The 26,488-nt window shown below is 48.9% G+C and overlaps 1 protein-coding gene across 1 annotated transcript; it reads right to left on the bottom strand.

The window, feature by feature from the left end:
- Window positions 1-1,259: 1,259 nt before the first annotated feature.
- Window positions 1,260-26,171, bottom strand: LOC119965808 (valacyclovir hydrolase-like). Its single transcript, XM_038796661.1, has 7 exons — window positions 26,052-26,171; window positions 16,439-16,539; window positions 13,593-13,759; window positions 9,908-10,061; window positions 6,196-6,327; window positions 2,422-2,545; window positions 1,260-1,552 (listed from the first exon to the last, which is right to left on the bottom strand). The coding sequence occupies exons 1-7, from the start codon at window positions 26,108-26,110 to the stop codon at window positions 1,456-1,458; spliced, it is 834 nt and encodes a 277-aa protein (XP_038652589.1). The 5' UTR covers window positions 26,111-26,171; the 3' UTR covers window positions 1,260-1,455.
- Window positions 26,172-26,488: the final 317 nt, after the last annotated feature.

The following is a 26,488-nucleotide window of genomic DNA, read 5'->3' on the forward strand; positions in this document are numbered from 1 at the left end:
CAAATCTCAAAATCAAGGTGCTGTCGACCAGGAATCGTATATTCTATTTATATAGGAACATAGGAATTAGGAGAAGTAGGCAATTCAGCTCTTCGAGCCTGCTCTGCCATTCAATCCGATCATGGCTGATCTCTTCCTGGTCTCAAAGCCATCTCCCCACCTGTCCTCCATATCCCTTTAACCCATTTTTTAAAAATCAGAAATATATCTGTCTCCCTCTTGAAACCATTTAATGATTTGGATTCCACTGCACTATGGGACAGCGAATTCCACAAATTCACCACCCTCTGCGAGAAGTAATTCCTCCTCATCTCAGTTTTAAATCTACCGCCTCTCAACCTGTATCTGTGACCTCTTATTCTAGATTGCCCCATAAGGGGGAACATTTGGTCTCCATTTACTTTATCAATGTCGTTTAGTATTCTATATATCTCGATCACATCCCCTCTCATCCTTCTAAACTCCAGCGAATATAAGCCCAAACTGTTTGATCTGTCCTCATACGTCAACCCCTTCACCCCCGGAATCAATCTGGCGAATCCCCTCTGAACTGCAGCACGGTAGCATTGTGGATAGCACAATGGCTTCACAGCTCCAGGGTCCCAGGTTCGATTCCCGGCTTGGGTCACTGTGCGGAGTCTGCACATCCTCCCTATGTGTGCGTGGGTTTCCTCCGGGTGCTCCGGTTTCCTCCCACAGCCCAAAGATGTGCAGGTTAGGTGGATTGGCCATGATAAATTGCCCATAGTGTCCAAAATTGCCCTTAGTGTTGGGTGTGGTTACTGGGTTATTGGGATAGGGGGAGGTATTGACCTTGGGTAGGGTGCTCCTTCCTGAAATAAGGAGACAAAAACTGAACACAATATTCCAGATGTGGTACCACCAACACCCGATACAATTGCAACAATAGTTCTCTACTTGTATATTCTAGTCCTTTTTGCAATAAATGCTAACAATTCCATTTGCTTTCCTTATTACATTTTGTACCCTCATACAGACTTTCTGCGATTCATGACCAATGTTACCCAGGCCCCTCTGCCCAGATGCATTTTGGAATCTGTTTTCCACGTAGATAATAATTTGTCTGACTATTATTTTGGCCAAAATGCGTAATCTCACACTTGTATATGATATAGTATATAGCATGCACGTTATACAAAGCAACAGGAGCATTAATTTCAATTAGCGAAGGCATTAAATTTTACCATTTCAGTTGGTGGATCTAATATTTGACGGACTTGAAAGACTCAATGGCAAAATACATTTTTAATGTTTTTATTTTAAAATGGATGACCTGACCAATTCCACAGATGATATTTGTGATTAGTTCAAGAGTATTCTGGGTCTCACTTAGACCACAGCACCGAAACGCAAAATCAACTTTTATCGACAATGCCCCGGTTGCAGAAATGTGACTGTGCTCTGATTCCGATGCCGGCATTAACAAGTAACCGGTCAGTCTTGTGACATTAAAAACTCTTCCACAAGACTGTTGAATTCTTCAGCAAAGCGCAGATGTAAGTTGTGTTTTCCTTCTGCCATCACGTGCAGTCTGTAGACAGAAACATTAAAAAAAAACCACAGAATCGGTTAAGAGATGGCGCGTGTAATAGAGTTCGGATCATGACAGTAATTGTACAATCACCTAGTTCCTGACAAGCGCCCCTGGTGGGTGTGGCTCGACAGAAGGAGCACTAATTAGTACAATTACCCTTAATTTAGGGGAGGCAGTGAGGTAGTGGTATTGTCACTGGATTAGTAATCCAGAGGCTCAGGGTCATGTTCTGGGGAGATGGGTTCGAATCCCACCATGGTAGATGGTGAAATTTGAATTAAATGAAAATCAATTTTGGGCAGCACGGTAGCTCAAGTGGATAGCACTGTGGCTTCACTGCGCCAGGGTCCCAGGTTCGAATCCCCGCTGGGTCTCTGTCTGTGTGGAGTCTGCACGTTCTCCCCGCGTGTGCGTGGGTTTCCTCCGGGTGCTCCGGTTTCCTCCCACAGTCCAAAGACGTGCAGATTAGGTGGATTGGCCGTGCCAAAATTGCCCTTAGTGTCCAAAAAGGTTTGGAGGGGTTATTGGGTTACGGGGATAGGGTGGAAGTGAGGGCTTAAGTGGGTTGGTGCAGACTCAATGGGCCGAATGGCCTCCTTCTGCACTGTATGTTCTATGTATTAACTCTACTGGGTGTAGGAGCCCTTTGAACAGGTACAGGAGGTAAGAAATATCATATAAATGTGACTTGCACTGTTCTGCACACAATCTCAATATAGCAGGAAAAGAGGCCATTCGGTCCTTTATCTGTGCTAGCTCTTGGAAACAGCTACACAATTAGTCCCACTGCGACAGAGCTTTCCTTTTCATATACTTAATTAAATCTCCATCCAATTAAATCAACAACACACTGAACACAGCCTCACCTGGACCCCTTGATGTGCTTGTGCAGGTAGTCCGCGTGAAATCCCGGCACCATTGGGTCTTTCGCACCGTGAATTATGAGTGTCGGGCATTTGACTTGTGGAAGAACTTCTTTACAAATATTTCCTATTGCAGAAACACATGAACAAAGTGAGTATGTGTCAGATGGCAATGCAGAATTTTAAAAAAGGATTTACGTTTTTTATATTTAAAACCAAACTTCATCTGACCGCACCCCCCCCCCCCCCCCCCATCCCCCGCCGTCTCCAACCTGCTGAATTTGCACATTAACTGTCCATTAAACTTGCCACAGAAAGATAACTCTGGTAGTTATGTGTACATTTTAACAACATAACCATTATTAATTCATTGCCAATCAAGTTCTCCTACCCAGAAATCGAACAATTTAAAACTGTGGCGTCTCATTCCTTCAGGTTGTGAATTGTTCTTGGAGATTTAAAAAAAATAACAAATTTTACATTTTAATAAATATTTTCCTTTCCCACATCTTTTTTTTCTTTTTCTCTGTTTATTTCTCTCTCTGTACCTGATTCGGCTCCAGGTTAAGGATTGATTTATCAGAGAGCAATATGTACAGCTGTGCATAAAATTGAATTGGTTTTACGGTGGAGATTTAAGACAATGTTTAACACACAGGAATTTCCTCAGGTTCCCCTGAATTTACTTAGAGAATAATATTGACTGGAACCTGATCCGTGATGTGAGCAACTGTTCGAGTGGGCTACTGTTAACCAGAACAATCTGGTTAAAGAGGACAAGATTATGCCTTATGATTCCTATCTTCTCATTGATGATTAACCCTTGCAGGAGATGTGGATGCCAGTTGGAGACAGAATTGGATCTTGCGATTTACTCCTCTGCCACCTAGTCACTCACTTAAGACTCACATTTTGATTAATTGATGCCATGCAACTGTAGCCCAGCAAGGAACGAATGGGGGGGTGGTGGTGTAGTGGCATTGGCACTGGACTATGATCCAGAGACCCAGGGTGATATTCGGGGACCAAGGTTCAAAGCCCACCACAGTAGATGGTTAATTCATAAAAGTCTAAGATAACCATGAAACTATTGTCATTAAAAACCCATTTCCATCACTAATGTCCTGTTAGGTAGGGAAACATGCCATCCTTCCCTTGTCTGGTCTACATGGACTTGAAATCCACAGAAGTGTGGTTAACTCTTAAATGGCCTAACACACCACTTAGTTCAAGGGCAATTAGGAATGGGCAATAAATGCAGGCCCATCGCGTTTGCACTGGGTAAAAACAACCAATCTAAGTATTCTGATCCCATTTCCCAGCACTTGTATGCCTTGGCATCGCGAGCGCACATCTAAATGTTATGAGGGTCTCTGCCTCCATCGCCCTTTCAGGCAGCAACTTCCAGACTCCCACCACCCTCTGGGTGAAAATGTTTCCCTCACATTCCCTCTAAACCTTTAACTTAAATCACTGTCCCCATAATCATTGATCCCTCCGCCAAGGTTGGGGGGAGGGGGGCTACTCTATCTATGCCCCCATAATGTTATACATCTCAATCATGTCCCACCCTCAATCTCCTCTGCTCCAAGGAAAACAACCCCAGTCTGTCCAATCTCTCTTCATAACTAAAGCTCTCCAGCCCAGGCAACATCCTGGTAAATCCCCTCTGCACCCTTTCCAGTTCTATCACATCCCTCCTATAATGTGGATTCCAGAACTGCCCACAATGCTCTAGGTGAGGCCTAACCAACGATTTATACATTTGCAGCATAACCTCAGTGTTCTTAAACTCTATTCCTCGGTAATAATGTCTTCTTAACCATTTTGTCCACCTGCCCTGCTACATTAAGGGGCCAGTGTAGATGTACACTAAAATCCCTCTGATGTTCAGTGTTTCCCAGGATCCTGCCGTTTATCATGTATTCCCCTTGCCTTGTTTGTCCTGCCCAAGTGCATCAGCTCACACTTATCCGGATTGAATCCCATTTGCCACTGATCAGCCCCTCTGACCAGCCCGTCTATACCCTCCCATAATCTGAAGCTATCTCCTCCTCACTATTTACCACCCACCAATTTTCATATCATCCGCGAACTTACTGATCAACCCTCCTACATTCACATCTAAATCACTTATATAAACCACAAACAGCAAAGGCCCCAACACTGATCCCTGCGGGACCCCACTGAACACACGCTTCTAGTCAGCAAAACACCCCTCGACTATCACCCTCTGCTTCCTGCCACTCAGCCAATTTCCGATCCAATTTGCCAAATTTCCTTGGATCCCGCGGGTTCTTGCCTTCGCTATCATCTCTCATGTGGGACCTTATCAAAAGCCTTTCTGAAGTCCAACTAGACTACGTCAAATGCATTGTCCTTATCTACACACCTGGTCACCTCTTTGAAAATGGTGAGACACGACCTTCCCTTAACAAAACTATGCTGACTGTTCTTGATTAATCCCTGCCTCTCCAAATGCAGATTCATTCTGTCTCTCAGAATTGCTTCCAATAGTTTCCCCACCACTGAGGTTAGACTGACCGGCCTGTAGTTTCCTGGTTTATCCCTTCCTCCTTTCTTGAATAATGGCACCACATTGACCATCCTCCAGTCCTCCGGCATCTCTCCTGTGGCCAGAGAGGAATTGAAAATTATTGCCAGCAGCCCTGCTATTTTCTAGCTTGCCTCACTCCAACAGTCTGGGATACATTTCATGTGGATTTATTGACTTTGAAGCCTGCCAGAGCACTCAGAACGCCCTCTCCGTCTATGTTAATTTCTTTAATTTTATCACAATCCTTCTCCCTGATTTCTATACCCACACTGTCCATGTTAGGAGTGAACACAACACAAAGTATTCATTTAGAACCCTACCTACCACCCCCAGTTCCACACACCAATTACCCACCGTGGTCCGTAATGGGCTAGTCCACTTTCGCTAGTTGTCCATTTACCCGGCGATATCCACGGCCCATAAATGAATTTTTAAAAAAGAACTCAGAAGGCAAGTGGTAGCTGGGAGTTTGGGGATTCACACCAGAAGAAAAGGTAGTGTCCACATTATGAGCCTCATGCCAGCCTGAGACGGGTTACTCTTTTGTTCTCAACCCTAGAATGGGATTCTAGCTGATGACATCTTGGCACAAGATTAATTCAAGAACTAATCCTATGGGTCTCACAAGAGGTCAGAATCGCACCAGAATTTCTACTGAATATAGTTGAAATCAAGTAATTCCTCCATTCTGTGTCAATCAAGGTTAATTTTGAGTAAGACTGCTTCGTGCAAAACTCAGATCCGAAATGTAACTATTGTGTTTTGTACCGAGGAGATATGTAGAGATGACACAAACCAGGGTCTGTGTGTCAACAGGATTTTCTTACAAAACCTTTTAAAAAAATAGCGACAAGGTTTCCTCCACTTTCTCTGTAACCGTACACAGAGGCTTGACTAATAGCACACAGCGCAGAGAACAGTCAACAGGCACACACAATCAAATATCAAAAAGCTGTACACATCGTTTCCCCTTTGTAAACAAAAAGAGCTTATGTTAAATGAAACCTTCCTCAAGAACAAGCAAGTACATCGGGTCATTTCTAAGAGTTCACACCATCAGTTTTCCGATTTCCAGCACTTGTATTATTTTTTTGCTGTATTTGGGCTCATACTGTAATTTGTACTGAGACATATTAATAGGAAACAAAAGAAAGAAAAAAAAATCAACATTTCCCGATCTTTCAAATCCTGCATCATCTTCATCTCCACATTGATCGTACCATCTGATCTTTTTTCAATTTCACTGACACCATCTATCCAGGCACCCCAGGTCTTAGCGAATGTTTCAGCCCCGTACATCTCCTCCAGGGGCTTTCTCATCTTTTCGCTCCACTGTGAGACATCGCGAACACCTGGAATCAAGCAGGACTGGTGAAGATCAATATTCTGGAGAGATAACACTGCCACAAATTAATGGGGAAATTCTAGGCTGTTCTCCCCGTCTCCCATTGTAACCTTGTTAGGAAAACGGTGGGAATGATGAAATGATGTAGTGTTAAAATGGTATGCTCATTATATTAAGTGTCATGGGAGTGTCCCGTTAAATGTTTTTGTCTTATCACATGGCTTCAGTGATGTCATTGTGTGGGTGGAGCTGGGCTGTGGCTCTGAGTTTTTTTACTTTCGCTTTGAGTTTGGACTGGTTTTGAACTGCACAGGTTGAAAGAAGTGTCTCTCTATCTTCATTTTAAAAAGCTGTTTCCAGACTGCTTGATAATTTGGGATAATTGCTTTCTGGAAGGAATTCAAATCTTCTGTTTGAAAAGGGGAACAAGAGTATCAATAATAAGTCTTATACCAGTGACAATGTCGTGTGCTGGGCCACACCTTTGAAAAGGGGTTTCTGGTTTTACTTGGATTTTGTTATTAAATTGGAACAGTTAAGGGGGAATTCGTTATGAGTTATACATAGATTACTGTAGCTGTGAGGGGTCTTTATGTTTGTAGTTGATAAAAATTCTTAGTGTGTGTGTTTATACAAATGTTAACTAAATTCGTAGAATAAAGCTTGTTTTTTGATTAAAAGCGTCTAAGAATTCCGTTGAATAACACCTGAGAGGCAGGCTCTTCTGCTCATCCTAGCCAACTTCAATAAACAGCTGTAGGTCAGGTGAACTCCATAATATACTTTGGAGTTTTCTGAACCCTGGCCCATAACATAAAGTACACAGGTGAAGGGCGTTGGTTATTAAGTACTTTGAGTATTTACAAAGGGAGACTGCTGGGACGCATTATTTGGTAGGTAGAGGAGGGTAAGTGTGATGCTGCGTTCTGTAAATAAACCAATTATCAAGGAAAGGATTTGCATCTAGTTTCATAAATTAGCCACTGGGTTGAGTATCCAATTATCCGGAAGGACCAGCTTCTGCGACTTGGCATCATTATGGGTGCAGGTCAGGGTAAGCCCTTGTAGAATTTTGTGCTCAAACTGTTCAGAGAACACATGCGGTATTCAGTATTCCTGGTTAGAATGAACATAGAACATAGAACAGTACGGCACAGTACAGGCCCTTCAGCCCACGATGTTGGGCCGACCATTTATCCTAATCTAAGATCAACCTAACCTACACCACTTCCATTTACTGCTGTCCATGTGCCTGTCTAAGAGTCGCTTAAATGTCCCTAATTACTCTGACTCCACCACCTCTGCTGACAGTGCATTCCACACACCCACCACTTTCTGTGTAAAGAACCTACCTCTGACATCTCCCCGATACCTTCCTCCAATCACCTTAAAATGATGTCCCCTCGTGACAGCCATTTCCACCCTGGGGAATAGTCTCTGGCTATCCACTCTATCCGTGCCTCTCATCACCTTGTACACCTCTATCAAGTCACCTCTCTGCCTTCTTCGCTCCAGTGAGAAAAGTCCTAGCTCCCTCAACCTTTCTTCATAGGACATGCCCTCCAGAAAGGACAAAGTCTTCACAGGAGCTGGGTGAGGCAGTGGTATTTTGTAAATGTCTCACTATAGTCGTCCATAACCTGTGTATTAGTGCGTGATTGAGGGCTTTAAGATTAAATCCAGTTGTGCAGTAACATTGTATGATAACACTTTTGCAGTGAAACGCTGTGCGGTTTTTTTGGAAACAGAGTGGTCTGGCTGAATCTCCCAAGTAGACGGGGTAGAACTGAACCATGGTGCTCGGAATAAGCAAGATTCAGATCTGATCCCTCAGCCTCGGTCAGTTCCCAGTCTCGCCTGCATTGAGCAGACGGTGAATAAAGAGGGGGAACAGATTCAACACATCAGGTTGGCTTTCCTTTATCGAGTTGTTTCAGCCACGGTTCAGTGGTCGGCACGCTCACCCCGGAGTCACGGGTCCCACTCCAGCACCCGAGCACAAACAAATCGGGCATGACACTCCCGTGCAGCAGTGCGGGAGGGCAGCATCTGGTTGCCTCATTTCCTGCAATGCTGGGAGACTGGATTTTTTAAAAAAAAAACACTTCTCTGGCGGTAAAGCCCTTTTGGGACATCCTGTGGTTGTGAACGGTGCTATATAAATGCAAGTCCTACCTTCAGGTGTGCTGCTGGATTAAGGGTTGGGGAAGGATTCTTCACTCACCACCCCAAAACCAGCGTGAGCCTGAGCTTGTTGTGGGTGGGTGGGGGGGGTTGTGCGTTAGGGGCGTGAGGGCATTTAGGCCTTATTGAGGATGCAGTGGGACTGCAGTGAAGATGCAGCCCCCCCCCCCCCCCCCCCAATCCCCACACAGCAGTTGTCCCCCAAATGGCCTCCCTCCAGCTTCATTGGGACCAGTGCAGGTGGAGGAGCAGAAGGTTTACCATCGCCATTTAGACTGCAGCCAGCTACATGTTCGAGGGAAGTGCTTCCCCAACGTGATCCCACTGTGGCCCCATTTTGATGATTGAAAATTGCAGTGAACCTCCCCCCTCCCCACCTCGTGGGAGCTGTGCGAGTGGGGGAGGAGAGAGACCCGGGAGAGTAGGGGTGGGATGGAGGTAGGGCCTGCGAGAGGGGCCAGGATTGGAGCGTTTAATCTCCAGTGGTTTTAAAAAATGTACCTTTATAACTGCCTTTTGCAGGAATCAGACCTCACTGATCATTTAGGCCACGAGCTATTTTTATTTTTAGAAATAGAATTTTAAAGGGACTTGGCAGCTGTTCAACTTGAGTCGGAGCTCCACGGCAACCATTAATCCTTCAGACTCGCAGCCTCAACATCCCATCTCACAACCGCACTGGGGAGGAATCGAGAGCCCAGTTTGGGGAGCTCTGTTCTATGGAGTTCTGTGGAATTCCCTACCCAGTGAAGTACTTGAGGGCTACCTCGTTAAACGTTTTTAAGGCAAACATTTTTGAACAGTAAAGGAATAAAACGTTAGGGTGAACGGGCGGGTAAGTGGAGCTGAGTCCACGAAAAGATCAGCCATGATCTGATTGAATGGCGGAGCAGGCCCGAGGGGCCAGATGGCCTACTCCTGCTCCCAGTTCTTATGGATCCAAATGGGATTTTAAAAACCCACAAGGGAAACTGAAAGATCCAACCCCTGTTCCTGCAAGATTACAACTGTTCACTTTTCAACTGCCAGTCACTCATTTCGTTTCATTAATCCCAGGGTTGTGAAGTTCAAGCTGAGAAGGAATCTTCACTCATAAGGGCCTTGAATGTTGAGTGACTGCCATGAGGGATATTTAAAGCTCATGGTGTAAAATTATTTTCAACCCAGTGTTGCAGAGGTTGCGCAGGTCCAAACCGACAGCCAGAGGCCAATTCGAAACTAGGCCTCAGGCTTCATTTCAATAGGTTCAACGAGATACAAATGCCTCTTCTACCTCCACAGGAGGCTCACCTGTTTGGGGAAACGGATTTCAGGCCCGCAGGTGTGTAGTGTGTTTGGGGAGGTTGTGGGATTATTGTCTATAAGTTTTTCCAATAATACCACCACCAAACGAGCATACTCACTGTTATAAAGTTTTATGTCTTCCGGAGTAAGATAAGCATTTGCCCCCCACACAACCAGTTTGCGAACCAGGCTGGGATATTTTGAGGCGGCGATTAGAGTAGCAATTCCACCGTCACTCCAACCCAGAAGAGAAAATCTCTTGAAGTGCAATGCCTGGAAAGAATGGCAAGATTCATGAGAGTTTGCCATGGCATAAGAATGGATATACAGTCATTGCGGCACAGAATAAAACCATTCAGCCAATCAAACCCCTGCCAGCTCTCTGCATAGCAACCCAGTCAGTCCCATTTCTCCACTCAATCCCGGTCGCCCTGTTAGTTTATTTACCTGTCATTGCCTTGGATACTGCTTCAAATCTCCCCTCAATCCCCTTGCCTCCAAGGAGTAAAACTCCATCTCCTCAAACCTAGACTTATAGCTAAAATCCCTCATCCCGTTAACCGATAAACCTTCTCTGCATCCTCCCAGAGAACCCAACGTTCGTCCTAAAGTGCGATTGGAACTGAATGAAATACTCTTAGTTGCCCGATTCTATACACTCTCGACCTCCTCTCAGACAGAACACTCCAGATTCTATCACTCTCTGGGCTGCTTACTGGTTTTAAATTCTGATGTAAAATGTAAATCTCTGTTCAGATAGTGGCGGCATGTCGGGGGAGAGGGGGAAAGAGGAGGAGAGAGTAGAAGAAGAAGTCCCACGTTGGGAGGCTCCTGCTCGAGGCTTGATTTTTTTGGAGTTTAATGCCCGGTCCCAGGGGAGTTATTTTGGTAACCGAGTGTACGAAGGCATAAGGAAGGAGAAAGATGTTGAAAAGTCAGAAGAAAGCCGCCGGGAAGGAGGGACGAAGGGAGGGTTCACCGCTGAGTGAAAGGGTCAGCCCGGGATCTGGCAAGATGGCGGAGGCTGGGTGGGGCCACACTGCCTACGGCAGAAAGGATGACCGAGGCGACGTCCTTGGAGTTGGAGAAGCAGTTCGCAAAGCAGATGGAGGTGTTGAGGAAGGAGATGACGGGGGGGGGGGGGGGGGGGGGGGGGGGGGGGGGTGCTGAAGGTGTTGGTGGAGGAGGCAATTGCCCCGGTGAAGGTGGCTGTGTCAAAGGCATCGGCCGAGGTGAGGGAGCAGGGTGCGAAAATGGGGAGTGGAGGAGGCCATGTCGCAGCACAGCGATCAGCTCACCTCGATGGAGGAGGAGCTGCAGAGGGTGGCCGAGGCTAACGAAAGGGCTGCGAGCAAAACTGGAGGATTTGGAAAATCGATCGAGACACCAAAATGTGAGGATTGTGGGCCTGCCCGAGGGGGTGGAGGGCCCGAGGCCGACGGAGAACTTTGCCAAGATGTTGGCAGAGTTGGCGGAGGAGCGAGATAATCCCTCCCGGGTATGAAGTGGACTGGGTTAATCGGTCGTTGAGGCCTAAACCCGAGGCTGAGCTGCCGCGAGCAGTGATTATTTGTTGGGTGAAGCAGAAGCGGGAGGTGCAGTGGGCTGGAGCTGGTATACGTATATACCAGGACTTAACGGTGGAACTGGTGAGGAGGCGGGTGGCTTTCGGCCGAGTGAAGTTGGCACTGATTGAATGGCGGGGCAAACCAAAGACGTTTTTTAAGGAGGTGGGGAAGATGATTACCTTGTTTATTTGGGGCGGGGTGGGTGACTAGGATCAGGAAGGTATTTCTGCAGAGAAGACTGCAGACGGGGTGGGGGCTTGGGCCTCCCGAGTCTATTGTATTATTATTGGGCGGCGAATGCTGAAAAGGTGAGGAGCTGGGGTGGGGCCGGGGAGAGACAGAGAGAGAGAGAGAGAGAGAGAGAGACAGACAGAGACAGAGAGTCTGTGCAGGGGTCGGGGTTGAGTCCGGTGACGTTGGTGACGTTGATGATTTGGAGGCAGTACTTTAAGTTGTGGGCAGGGTCAAGAAAGATGCCGATTAGGGGAATCATAGGTTTGAGCCAGGGAAGTGGGACGGGAGGTTTCGGAGATGGGGGAAGAGGGAAGTTAGGGATTAAAGGATTTGTTTCTGGGGGACCGTTTTGCGAGGCTGGAGGAGTTGGGGGAGAAATATGGGCTGGGGCAGGGGGAAGTATTTAGATATCTGCAGGTCCGAGATTTTGTCAGGAAGGAGGTTCAAGGGCAGCACGGTGGCCTAGTGGTTAGCATAACCGCCTCACGGCGCTGAGGTCCCAGGTTCGATCCCGGCTCTGGGTCACTGTCCGTGTGGAGTTTACACATTCTCCCCGTGTCTGCGTGGGTTTCGCCCCCACAACCCAAAAATGTGCAGAGTAGGTGGGTTGGCCACGCTAAATTGCCCCTTAATAGAAAAAATAATTGGGTAATCTAAATTTATAAAAAAAAAAGATGAGGAAGGAGGTTCAGAGCTATCCGATAGTGGATAGAGACATTGTTGGAGGAGTATTAATGGTGGGGGAAATAGAGAAGGGGGTGGTGTCGGCGATTTGTGGGAAGATTCTGGGGGAGGGCAAGGTATCATTGGAGGAGATTAAAGCAAAGTGGGAGGAAGAGTTGGGGCAGGGTATGGAGGAAGGGCTGTGATGCGAGGTGCTCTGGAGGGTGAATGCATCAACCTTGTGCGTGAGGTTGGGGCTGATACAGTCGAAGGTGGTATATAGGGCGCTACTCACGAGGGCGAGGATGAGCCGTCTCTTTGAGGGGGGTGGAGGATATGTGTGAGCTCTGTGGGAGGAGCTCCGCACACTATGTTCACATGTTTTGGTCCTGTCCGAAACTGGTGGGGTATTGGAGGGAGGTTATTAAGATCGTCTCGGAGTGATGCATGTGAGGTTCGAACCAGGGCCCCTAGTAGCCATATTCACGGTGTCGGACCAGCCCGGGTTTCAGAGGGGTCGGGGGGGGGGCAGATGCTTTAGCCTTCGCCTCGCAGATTGCCCGGAGGCGGGTCCTGTTGGGGTGGAGGTCAGCTTCTCCTCTCTGTGCCTTGGCGGGGCAGGGGGACCTGTTGGAATTTTTGACACTGGAAAAGGTGAAGTTTGAGGAGTTGAGGGGAGGATAGAAGGGTTCTACAATTCATGGGCATTTTTATCCTGCACTTTCAAAATCTGGATGCCATCGAACATTGGGGGGGTGGGGGTGTTGCGTGTGGTTTATTGTTTACCGTGTATGGGATGACCATGGATTCTCTTTTTCATTCTTGTTTTGTATTTGTGATATAGGGGGGAGGTTTGGGTTTGTATGTTGAAGGGGAGACTGGTTAGGGGATTGCTGTTTTATTTGTTATCGTTGGTTATCTGTTGTTGGGTGTATATTTGATGAAAATGTGGAAAATGAAGAGAATAACAATTCTCCTTTCATTGTTGAAACAATGTACCTAAATTCCAATACCTTCAGTTTTCCATCTCTTTTTTCACTCCATCTTATTGGACTTTCTTTCATTCCTTTAATTTTGGAATGATATCTAATTTAAAGTGAGGTGTAAATGGAAACAAAATAGCTGAAGAAATGTTTCCGGGAACGCTGTTTGGAGTCGCACATTTCCAAAATGCTCCCAGTTACATAACTGACGACAGCTCTGCCCTGCCTCTCGACTTTACAACCTTTCCAATTCCCTCTAAATTCACAGTTTGCTATTTGAAGCCCTGTGCTGAACCCAACTGTGACCACAGAAAGCACAGCGGCCGGAAGTGAGGGTATTTATCCGATACACAAACCTTCATCAGATCCACTGCATCCTGTGCATCCGTGTGATAGAAATCCAAAGGGAACTCCCGCTGGGGAGGGATGGAGCGCCCATAGCCCCGAGGGTCCCAGGAAACAACTGTGAAACGTTCCTTGTTCAAAGATTTCAGCTGAGGTCCAAAATCAGTCTGACTGCTGCCTGGAAGTGGAAAACGGAAATGTAAATCTGCCCACTCGTCAAATTCCACTCAGAATGGCAGCTTCCATTAGTGCCGCACTTACTATTCTACAGCACTCAGAGGAGCAACATGTGACAAAACCTACTCCAACCTCTGCTGTCCACACAGCGCTCTTTAGCAATAGCTAAAATAGATTTTTACCCCTCTGGATATTACTCAGCTTTCTCATTCACAGATTGCAGGGGCAGTAATTTATGTCGCCCTGGCCTGTTTCTCAGGTATCAGCCCAGACTGTCAGTTTCTCAGCTTATTCAATCAGTTTCCCAGTGGATTTCTGACCAGGGCTCGTCCTCTGCTCCATCCATCAGCTGTTTAAGTCCACATTCAGCCAGGTTCATTAGATCCTGTTACGGAGCAGAGAGGCACAAATTTGGGGAGTCTACCACCCCAGCAGCACAATCTGAATTGTAGCAACCCACTTATATAAATAATTGCACACTGAATCATAGAATGATTTTTAAAAAAAATACATTTAGAGTATCCAATTATTTTCTTTTTCCAATTAAGGGGCAATTTAGCATGGCCAATTCACCTACTATGCACATCTTTTGATTGATGTGGATTATTTCTCTTGTTATGGGAGCGGCGTTTTCAGAACCCCAAAATGTATTATGGAGTTCAACCAACCTCCCCCTTTAATGTATTGTTGCCTTTGAAGCACACGGCTTGGTCTCCAGGTGTGGTATTATAATTATGGACACGTGGGTTTTTAAACACAAAACAATGTTTATTCCATGAATTCAACTTAACCTTTTTAAATAAACATTGGATCATTTACCATCCCTTTCTCCAAAGATAACCCCGAAAATAATACAACATTAAAAAATCCTTCAAAATGTTCCTTCAAACCTCCAAAAGACTTAACACCTTTAAACAGAAACACATCAGGTTAAAGACATTACTATCAAGAGTTTAAATCACCCAAATGATTCAGAGATAATCTTTCCTGGCAGAGATCACAGCAGATCCAGCTCACTGCAAAACACAGCCACACCCAAGCTCTTTTCCTCAAAACTGAAACCAAAACACTGCAGAATGGCTGAGCCAAAAACCCAGCTCCACCCACACTCAGTAATATGAGCTCCTGCATTTCTTAAAGGTGCATTGCTTAAACATCCATTTCTTAAAGGTACTCTCAAATGACACTCTCTCCAGTTGCACCGTCTGGACCTGTAAAGACTTAATTACCTGCGAAGACTCGCATTCAAAGTATCGTCTCGCATCATTGGCTTTGTCTATATATATATGCTGCGTTTGTGTAACCTACCACTCCACTTATCTGAGGAAGGAGCTGCGCTCCAAAAGCTCGTGATTCCAAATAAACCTGCTGGACTTTAACCTGGCTGTGTAAGACTTCGCACTGGGCCCATCTTTGGGTTGTGGGGTGAGACCCAGGACAATGATAATGCACAGAAGGATGCCATTCAGCCCCTCATACTCATAACAGCTCTTTCAGAGAGCTATCCAACCGATCACTGCGCTTTCCACACACCCATTTGGGAAGCCATCTGAGGGAGGCATGAGAAGCGCTCTACTGGCCAAGTGTGAGCAATGAGATCAAGGACCACATCAGCCAGTGCAGTTCTTGTAATGAATAGCAAGCCAATGAACCGCTCGTGACATCACACACTGACCACAGCTAAACCTTTGATTACATCTCTTCATTCATTGGAACTGGCCATCTCATCACCGCTGACTACTATTCAGATTACTGGGAGTCAGCGACTACCAATGGGACCATAGAACGGCTGAAAGCACCCTCCACTCGTCATGGAATTCCCAACAATATAAGTGACAGTGGGCCTCAGTTCATGAGTGACGAGTTCAGACATTTGACAAATAATTAGGAATTTCAGCACTGTGCATCATGCTCGCACTATCCCCAGTCAAATGGAAACCTGAGGCAGCAGTGTAAATTACCAAAGGGGTCATCAAACAATCAACACGATCCAGCATAGAGGTGTACAAAACAATCTCAAGAGTGGAGAAACACACCTAATATCTACTTCCTCAGACAAAAGCTTTTAAACTGCAGTTGTAACAAGTGTCAGAAGCTTCCCCCAAAAATCCACAGGTTTGAAAAAGCTACAAAACCTTTGAAAAGCAAAGTTTCTGCTGTGAGAAAAGACGAAGTGAAACCACTTTGCTCCTTTGATGTGATGAGGAGCTGTCAATCATAACGAGGCTGTTTATACACAGTGTGGTCAGCATCAATGTAGGGTACTGGAGATGCCCCTCCTTATCAGCTGGGAAGGAGGGCGCAGGATTTGAGTTCGGGGGGGGGGGGGGGCTGCTGTCCATCTTTGTGATTGGGCTGCAAACTCAAGATGGTGGCCCGATAGCAGGATTGCGATGGAATCCGGCGAGCTCCCCGTCATTCGTAAATTTACACGGTTCCGGATTCTCCACTGCCGAGAGCTCTTGGTCTCCAGAACAGAGAATCCCGGCCATTATGTCAAAAAGTGCGAGAAAAAAGGAAAGTAATTGTTGACATGTAATTATAGACGTTTTAAATAGTGTGTTGCAGACAGAAGAAGATCCAACATTTAAAACATTATCACTAACCTTCCCAGTTAGTTCAATTCGGATCCTGCACAGCATAAAACCAAATGATAAAGCTGAAGAAACTGTAAACTTACCCAGAGCCCCAGGGAGCAGCAATAGGGGATGATCCCCTTTCCCTGTTTGTTGATAATGGAGGTGAACCCCATTAACCTCTATCTTTGCAGAGGTTATGGTGCTGGAATAAAAATAAATTTAAAATCATGTTCAATTTCATAAATAAATATATATATATCATAATTTTTTTAATGGTCCATTCAGATGAATTTTAAGCAGGTTTTTACTTCAGAATGACAGATCTCATAATGATGCCCCCGGCGGGTAGAGAGGTGGAGGTAGTGGTGGCAATGGACGCCGAGAAGGCCTTTGACCGGGTGGAGTGGGACTATCTATGGGAGGTGCTCGGACGGTTTGGGTTCGGGGAGGGATTGGTGGATTGGATCAAATTATTATATCAGGCCCCGAGGGCCAGCGTCAGGACCAACAGAGAAGTGTCGGAGTACTTTAGGTTGTACCGAGGGACCAGGCAGGGCTGCCCGCTCTCCCCGCTGCTGTTTTGCGCTGGCCATAGAGCCGCTGGCGATTGCGCTGAGAGCCGCAGAGGGTTGGAAGGGGATGGTGAGGGGCGGGGTTGAACACAGGGTTTCTCTTTATGCAGACGACCTGCTCCTGTACGTGTTGGACCCAGTGCCGGGATGGGAACTATACTGGGAATGCTGAGGGAGTTCGGCCAGTTCTCAGGATACAAATTAAATACGGTCAAGAGTGAAATGTTTGTGGTCCAGGCAAGGGGCCAGGAGAACAGATTGAGAGGGCTACCGTTTAGGCTAGTTAAGGAAAATTTCCGGTATTTGGGAATCCAGGTGGCACGAGACTGGGGCAGGCTGCATAAGTTAAATTTGGCCAGGGTGGTGGAGCAAATGAAGGGAGAGTTTTGGAGATGGGATGCACTCCCGCTGTCGCTGGCAGGGAGTGTGCAGACTGTAAAGATGACAATCCTCCCTCGATTTTTGTTTATTTTTCAGTGCCTCCCGATCTTTATCCCACAGTCCTTCTTCAAAAGAGTTAACGGGCTGATCATGAGCTTTGTCTGGGCGGGAAAGTCTCCGCGGGTGAAGAAGGCGATGTTGGAGAGGAACCGCAGCGAGGGAGGGCTGGCTTTGCCGAGTCTGGTCAATTATTACTGGGCGGCCAACATCGCTATGATAAGGAAGTGGATGGTGGGTACGGGGTCTATTTGGGAGCGGGTGGAGGCGGCTTCGTGCAGGGGCTCCAGTTTGGAAGCCCTGGTCACGGCTCCTCTACCGCTGCCGCCGGCCAAGTACACCACCAGCCCGGTAGTGGTGGCGACCCTGAGGATATGGGGCCAGTGGAGGAGGCATGTGGGGGAGATGGGGGCGTCTGTCTGGGCGCCAATCTGCGACAACCATCGGTTTGCCCCCGGCAGTATGGATGGGGGGGGTTCCGAGTATGGCGGCGAGCAGGGGCGGGAAGGGTGGGTGATATGTTCCTGGAAGGGAGCTTCGCGAGTTTGAGGAGCTTGGAGGAGAAATTTGGGTTGGTAAGGGGAAATGATTTTAGATACTTACAGTTGCGGGACTTTGTTCGTAGACAGGTCCCATCTTTCCCACGCCTCCCGCCAATGGGGATCCTAGACAGAATAGTCTCTAGGAGGGAAGAACGGGAGGGCAGAGTCTCGGGTATATATAAGGTGCTCATGAGGGAGGAAGGGTCCCAGACAGAGGAACTGAAACTTAAATGGGAGGAGGAGCTAGGCGGGGAAATGGAGGATGGGCTGTGGGCAGAGGCCCTGAGTAGGGTAAACTCGACCGCGACATGTGCTAGGCTTGGGCTGATCCAATTTAAGGTCGTTCACCGGGCCCATATGACGGTGGCTCGGATGAGCAAATTTTTCGGGATAGAGGACAAATGCGCTAGGTGCGCGGGAGGACCAGCGAACCATGTTCACATGTTTTGGGCATGCCCTGAGCTGAGGGGGTACTGGGAGGGATTTGCGGGGGTCATGTCCCAGGTGCTAAAAACAAGGGTGGTGATGAGTCCAGGGGTGGCAATTTTTGGGGTTTCGGAAGACCCGGGCGTCCAGCGGGAGAAAGAGGCCGATGTGCTGGCCTTTGCTTCCCTGATAGCCCGGCGACGAATATTATTGGCGTGGAGGGACTCAAAGCCCCCGAAGACTGAGTGGTGGCTTGCGGACATGTCGAGTTTCCTGGGGATGGAAAAAATTAAGTTCGCCTTGAGGGGATCTGTCCAGGGGTTCACCCGGAGGTGGCAACTATTTATTGACTTCTTTGCGGGAGAGTGAGCGTCAGCAGGGGGTGGGGGGGGAGGGGGGGGGGGGGGGTAGAGTAGGAGGGAAAATATGGCGGGTAGTACTGGTGGGAGGGGAGCGGGCTTGTGCAATATGTTACGATGGAAGTATTGAAAGTACGTGGATGTTTGCACATTTTTGCCTTTTTTGCTTCCTTTCTGATGATGTCTGTAACTGTTTATAAAGCCAAAAACTACCTCAATAAAATTGTTTATTAAAAAAAAAGAATGACAGATCTCTTAACTTTAAAAATGCAGAGTAAGAAACATCACCACCTGCAAGTGCATGGTAGCACAGTGGTTAGCACTGATGTTTTACAGCACCAGGGCCTCAGGTTCGATTCCCGGGTTGGGTCGTTGTCTGTGCGGAGTCTGTGTCGGCGTGGGTTTCCTCCGGGTGCTCCGGTTTCCTCCCACAAGCACCGAAAGACATGCTGTTAGGTGAATTGGACATTCTGAATTCTCCCTCAGTGTACCCGAACAGGCTCTGGAATGTGGCGACTAGGGGATTTTCACAGTAACCTCACTGCAGTGTTAATGTAAGCCTATAAAGATTTATTATTATTATTATTTCCCTCCAGGCCACCCACCATCCTGATTTGGAAATATATCAGCTGTTCCTTCCCTTTCGGTGGGTCGAAATCCTGGAACTCTGGGTTTACCGACACACATGGACTGCAGCCGTTCAAAGCAGCTCACCACCACCTTCTCAAGGGCAATTAGGGATGGGCAATTAATGTTGCCTTTGCCAATAATGTCCACATTCCATGAAAGAGTGAAAAAACAAGAAGCCATTTGGGTTTTGAAAAAGTTCCCACAACGATCCCACCTCTCCCCTAAAAGCTACCACAAGAGTCAGTCTCTCATTGTTTACATTCACATTCTGGGCGGGATTTTCCCGTCCTTCCCCCCCCCCCAGTGGGATCTTCCGAAAATCCCGCTCACCCTGTCTCCAATTCCCCCACAAAGTTCAAGAAGATACTTCCCTTCCAACACCCTGTAATCCTGCTCCATTTCTTCCATCCATCCCCAGCACGTCAAGCAAGCCCTTTACTTCCGTCCTGAACTTTGACCTGTTACTGCACTGCCTCGTTTCCCGCTAACACTGGGCTGCTCACTCCCTGCCTGCTTCACTGAGCTGGTGACGGACTCAGACCGTTTGTCCTTCCCTCTTGTCCTATCCCTCCCCACTCCTCCAACCGCCCCAGCGCCCTCTCCCAGAACACCCCCCTCCTGCAACACTCAGAATTTCTGTGTGTGTCGTTCCCCCCCCCCCCCCCCCCCCCCACAATCATGATGTTCAGTGTTTCCCTCCTGGCCCACCCAGCATGCCTCAGAATTTTCCTGTCCCCTCTTGAGCTCTCCAGGCCTTTCTACCTCTGGACTCGACCATTCCAACATTCTCCAGGCAGCTCTCCCACATTCTACCCACAGTAAATCTGAGGTCACGTAAAACAGTTGCCCACATCCAAATCGCACCAGGCCCTGTTCCCCTATCACTTCCTCCATGTCCGCTGACGCGCATTGGCTCCCAATTTCCTGATTTTAAAACGATCATCCTTGGTTTCAAATCCCCTTGTGACCTTTGTCCCTCCCCATCTCTGACATTTCTTCCAGCCCCCCCCCCCCCCCCCCCCCACAAACACCTCCCTACACCTCTACATCTCTCTACCTCACTTTACCCCTTTAAGACATTCTTTAAAGCCAACCTCTCTGACCAAACCTTTGGTCATCTGACCTAATATGCGGCAATTACCATGATTTATATATATTTTTTAATGTATCTTATTACAAACATATATGAAATGTCACAACGCATAAACAATTTGGGAAACAAACTTCCCATCGAACAACTCTACAGTTTGTCCAAGTTTTTCCCGTTATTCACCCCCCACCTCACCTCCCACGTCGAACTCCTCAAACATGGTCATGAACATCCCCGCCTCACCTCGAAACCCTCCGCAGAACCGCTGAACTCGTATTTGAGCTTTTCCAGCCGAAGAAAGTCATACAAGTCCCCCAGCCAGGCAGCTACACCCGGTGGCATTGCCGACCCCCACTCCAATAAGATTAGTCACCGAGCAATCAGAGAGGCGAAGGCCTTAACAACAGCCTTCCTCCCCTCCATCGGCTCCGGCTTCTCCGATATCCCAAATATCTCCACCAAAGGGTCAGGCTCAGCTTCCTCCCCCACTATCGAACAGTCCCACCCAGAATCTCTCCCACTTTTCGCAGCCTCTGTGGTGAATGTGATTCACACTATATATAGTTACCAATATCACTCCATGTATATATGTTCGTTATCTACCCGTTGTAAGATCAATGCTGTATATAGTTGCTAATATAACTCCGTGTATATATGTTCACTATCCACCATTGCAAGTGCAGTTGCACTATCCGACCACCAGGGGGAGTCGCTCTGGGAGTACGCGAGAGTTTGTACTGGGCTCCTCCCTTGGCTCCGCCCAGGACTCCTCCCCCTGGGACCGATGTATAAAGATCAGTGCCTTAGAGCCAGCCTGCCAGTTCATCTGAAGTTCAACGACGAATAGGCTGGCTCTGTTGTAAGTGTATTAAAGCCTCTCTTCAGATCCAACTACACGTGTTCGCTGAATTGATGGTTCCATCAATTTAATACACTTAAGAAGCTGCCGAAGTAAAGCATGGAATCTGCTCTAAAACCAGGACGTCTAGAACTCGATCTGCAGGATGCAGAGGCGAAAGAAACCTTCTGCCACTGGCTGAAATGTTTTAAGGCCTACCTGGCCAAAATCAGCACCGCTGAAACTACGGAGGAACAAAAGCTCAGCCTACTGCACGTAAGGGTAAGCCACAGAATTTCTACACAACTAAATCCAGCCGGTTCCTACACCGCAGCGCTGGCGATTTTGGACAAAATGTATATTAGGCCCATGAACGAGGTCTTTGCCCGCCATGTGTTCACGACTCGCCGACAACGGTCTACTGAAACTTTAGCTGAATTTGCACGCGAGTTGAACAATCTCTCAAATTACTGCAATTACCAGGCCGTAACCGCGGCCGAACATAGGGAGCTTGCTGTGCGGCACGTTTTTGTAGCGGGCCTTCGATCTAACTATGTACGCCAGAGACTATTAGAAAATGGGGCCCAGGGCTTAGAGACTACCATAGAGCCTGCTATCACAATGGAGGTTTCCTTCCGCAGCCTCAACTCGTTTCCCGTGGACCCCGCTAACCCTGCATGGGCCCCCGACCTTAGGACCCCCCCAAGCCTGTGCCGCAAGGCCCCCCAGCTATCGCGCTGCCACAGCCGGTCGCCCTACTGTCCCAGTCAACTACTCAAGCTATCCAGCTGCTCCAGCTAATTACTCAGCTCCCCCAGCCAGCTACTCAGCTCGCCAAACCAGTTATTCAACTGCTCCAGCCTGCCACTATTCAGCTCCCCAAACCAGTTATTCAACTGCTCCAGCCTGCCACTATTCAGCTCCCCAAACCAGTTATTCAACTGCTCCAGCCTGCCACTTCTGTGGACAAAGCCAGCACCCGCGGCAGCACTGCTCAGCCCGATCCGCCTCAGGTCCAGGAAGCTCTAAGTTTCCCAATGGCAGGAAGTCCTCCCTGACGCGCTCCACGCAATTAGATCCCTCCTGTGTACAACTACCAGCCAAACCCCCCCCCCCCCCCCCCCCCCCCCCCCCCCCCCCAACGAGCGGCTCTTCATTTTTTCCAGGGGCACTACCACAGGGGTCTCACTTCCGGCGTGGCTGAGGACGCCAGGCCAGGTTCTCCTAAGGAAGCACTTCAGGGCGCACAAGACCGACCCCATTGTTGAAAAGGTGCGCCTGCTTCATTCCAACCCACAGTACGCATTTGTTGAGTTCCCGGACGGTCGCCAGGACACAGTATCCCTCCGGGACCTGGCACCCGCTGGATCCAGCCCCCATCTACTCCCACCAAGGAACTCCTTTTGCCATGCAGCCGCCCCCTTGTGCCCCCGATTCTGCGAGCTCACCCCACCAGCCCCGAGTGCCAGCACCAGCCCGCCCCCCGCACCCCCAGTCTCCATTCGACCAGGAGGTGTATGAGGCTCGGACAAGACTCGCCCCGGAGCCGGCAACCATACCCCAGACCTCGACGCCCGCCCAGCCACCACAAGAGGCTGCAACCCCGGTGCTCCGCAGATCAAAACGGACAATTCGTCCACCGGACAAACTGACTCTTTGAGCCATCACCCCCGCCGGACTTGATTTTTTTAACAGGTGGTGAATGTGATTCACACTATATATAGTTGCCAATATCACTCCATGTATATATGTTCGTTATCTACCCGTTGTAAGATCAATGCTGTATATAGTTGCCAATATAACTCCGTGTATATATGTTCACTATCCACCATTGTAAGTGCAGTTGCACTATCCGACCACCAGGGGGAGTCGTTCTGGGAGTACGCGAGAGTTTGTACTGGGCTCCTCCCTTGGCTCCGCCCAGGTCTCCTCCCCCTGGGACCGATGTATAAAGATCAGTGCCTTAGAGCCAGCCTGCCAGTTCATCTGAATTTCAACGACGAATAGGCTGGCTCTGTTGTAAGTGTATTAAAGCCTCTGTTCAGATCCAACTACACGTGTTCGCTGAACTGATGGTTCCATCAGCCTCAGAATATATGTGCATGATTCGCTGGTCCCCGCTCACACTTCTCACACATGTCCGCCGGTCTGAAAGTACCCCCTCATTCTTACCCGCGTCCTGTGTACCACCTTGAACTGTATGAGGCTCACTCGTGCGCATGAGGAGGTCGCATTTACCCTTTGCAGCGCCTCACTCCATGGGCGGGATTCTCCCCTACCCTGCGGAGTGGGGGGTCCCGGCGTAGCGGAGTGGCGCCAACCACTCCGGCGTCGGGCCTCCCCAAAGGTGCAGAATTCTCCGCACCTTTAGCGGCTAGGCCCGCGCCAGAGTGGTTGGCGCTACGCCGACTGGCGGCAAAACCGACGCCAACGGCCTTTGACGCCCACCGTCAGGGCTGGCCGAAAGGCCTTCGCCGGTTTGCGCATGCGCCGGTACGTCAGCAGCCACTGACGTCACCACCGGCGCATGTGCGGTTGGGGGGTTCTCTTCCGCCTCCGCCACGGTGGAGGCCGTGGCGGCGGCAGAAGAAAAAGAGTGCCCCCACGGCACTGGCCCGCCTGCCGATCGGGGCGGGCCAGGCCACTATGGGGGCACCGCCGGGGGTCCGATCGCCCCGTGCCCCCCCCCCCCAGGACCCCGGGGGCCCGCTCGCGCCGCCAACAGAGGTGGTTGAAACCACGTCGGCGGGATTGGCCTGTCAGTGGCGGGACTTCGGCCCATCGCGGGCCGGAGAATCGCCGCGGGGGGGCACGCCGATCGGCGCGCCGTGATTCCCGCTCCCGCCAATTCCCTGGTGGCGGAGAATTCCGGCCCCAGGCGATTCTCCAACCCTGCAGGGGGTCGGAGAATTCCGCCCCATATTCCCCAGTTTATCTCCCCTCCCAGCTCTCCTTCCCACTTCTCCTTAATCTTCACCACCCACTCACATCTCTGTTCTCCCAGCCACCTGTATATGTCTCCGATCCTACGCACCCCTTCCCCACCCGGAAGCAGCAGTCGCTCCAGCAGGGTGTACCTCAGCAACCTGGGGAACTCCTTCCACACCATCTGTGCGAAGTTCCAAACCTGCAGGTACCTAAATTCACTTCCTCTCGGGAGCTCTACCCTCTCATTCAATTCCTCTACACTGGCAAACCCCTCATCCAGATACAAATTCCTCACCTTCCACATGGCGTTAACACTGATATCCCCACTATCCTTAAGTGCCTCCTCAGCTGGTTCCAGATCCTCACCGTGGACTGGGCTCTCTGAGTATCTGCTTGCCGCCATTGGCAACACTGACGTCACCATAGCCCTTCAGCTGCACCCCCTACAGGATTTCTCCTCCACCCTAACCTATTCTACTGTCTCTCCTTCCCACCATCGCCTCACCTTCTCCACGTTCGCTGCCCAATAGTAATGTAGCATGTTTGGCAACGCCAACCCTCCCTGCTGCCTCTGCCTCTATTACAGGATCCTATTAACCCTTGGCACCTTCCCTGCCCATACAAAGTCCAAAATAATTCTGTCCAGTTCTCAAAAGAAAGCCTTTGGTATATAGATCGGGAGTGTCTGGAAAATGAACCGGAACCTCGGCTTAATGTTCATCCTCACCACTTGGACACTCCCCACCAAAGTCAGGTGCAGCGTACCCACCTTACCACGATATATTCTATAATGTGACTGCGAACGGCTCGGGATTTTTTCTCACCTTAACGGTGCCATACAAATACAAGTTGTTGTTGCAAAGGGCCAAACCTCTAAATTCCGAGTTCTAGAGGATGATTTATATCCGAACCTCCGGCCCTTTGGGATTACCAGGGGGGTGGTTTAGCACATTGGGCTAAATCGCTGGCTTTCGAAGCAGACCAGGCAGGCCAGCAGCATGGTTCAATTCCCGTACCAGCCTCCCCGAACAGGCGCTAGAATGTGGCGACTAGGGGGCTTTTCACAGTAACTTCATTTGAAGCCTACTCGTGACAATAAGCCATTTTCATTTTTCATTTCATTTGCTTTTCATTTGACCTTTTCCTGCTGGCGGTGTACTCCCTCCCGCCCCGCCACCACCACGGGGGTTTCCCCCGACCGTGTCGTGGTTTCAATGGGAAATCCCCATTGACAAGCGGCGGGAAGAGAGAATCCCGCTCAAGCGAGCGACGCCGAGGAACACGGGGCTTGGGGAGGGCGGGGGAATCGCGCCCGTTCGCTCGGTTCCTCGCTTCACAGACGCTACCAGACCTGCTGAATTTTCTGCAGCATTTTCCGTTTCGGTTAGAGAGTTACAAACAGGCGAACAGGGAAAAACACTTTGCAAAAGGACTGCAGGGAATTTGCAATTCCCAGAAACTCTCATTTTAACCCGGGATGTCTGGCATGGACACAGGTAATGATTCACTTCCTGGTCAGCAGATACTGAACGCCAGGCCGGGTATGCTGGGTGCTGCTTACCTCTCCCAGGCAAGGTTTCTATATCGATATAGGCCCGGGTGGATTAGATGGGAAATGGTGGCGAGTTTTCAAACGAAACAAGCTTTTTTTTGAAGGCATGAATTAGAATTGGCAGCGCCCCAAAAAAAAGAAATTAAAGGCGTTCAACCGACTGGCAAATCCCACCCCAGATCTGAAACCACAAACTGCTCCTCCCTTTAGAATTCTCACCATTTCTCATGCGGGTGAGAAATGCTTTCAGTTTCAAAGGCTCCGTGAACCGAGCGAGGGGTGGGGGGGCGTCCGGTCCTGTCCCCTGATATTTACCGGGGGCTGTCCCCTGATATTTACCGGCAGTGGGCGACCCCCGGGCTACAGAGGGACAGGGATCTGCGAGCTGCCACCAGCATCTTTCCCAAAGCCACTCTGCTGCTGTCAGCGCTCCGCCTGCAGTAAAGCAACAGCGGCCCAAACCTCCCGGGTCCCTCAGCACCTCCCCACCCTGGGCAACACTCCGCAAACTGCAGCCAGCAGCAGAAATAAAGAAGCACCTTTCTGTCAGATACAACCTCCAGGGCAAAGGGAGCCCATTCCCTCCCAGATGGGGGAAAAATACAGTTCAGGCCAGAACTCCTCCCTCCCTGGGTTACAAGACCCAGTTGGGACCAGTATTATTATTTCCCCTGTTTTATCCTTCTAGGTTAATTGTTCTTTTAAGATGCCCATTTTATTTTTTTTAAATAAATTTAGCGTGCCCAATTTTTTTTCTAATTCAGGGGCAATTTAGT

This window comes from Scyliorhinus canicula, chromosome 5, assembly GCF_902713615.1.
Source record: "Scyliorhinus canicula chromosome 5, sScyCan1.1, whole genome shotgun sequence".
NCBI lineage: Eukaryota > Metazoa > Chordata > Chondrichthyes > Carcharhiniformes > Scyliorhinidae > Scyliorhinus > Scyliorhinus canicula.

Excerpts from the sequence above, each read along its gene's own strand:
- LOC119965808 (XM_038796661.1), bottom strand. The coding sequence starts at position 26,110 with ATGCTGGTGGCAGCTCGCAGATCCCTGTCCCTCTGTAGCCCGGGGGTC. Across the intron at positions 10,062-13,592 it reads ATGCAGTGGATCTGATGAAG|GCATTGCACTTCAAGAGATT; the intron begins GTTTGTGTATCG and ends CATTCTTTCCAG. Across the intron at positions 1,553-2,421 it reads AAGCACATCAAGGGGTCCAG|ACTGCACGTGATGGCAGAAG; the intron begins GTGAGGCTGTGT and ends TTCTGTCTACAG.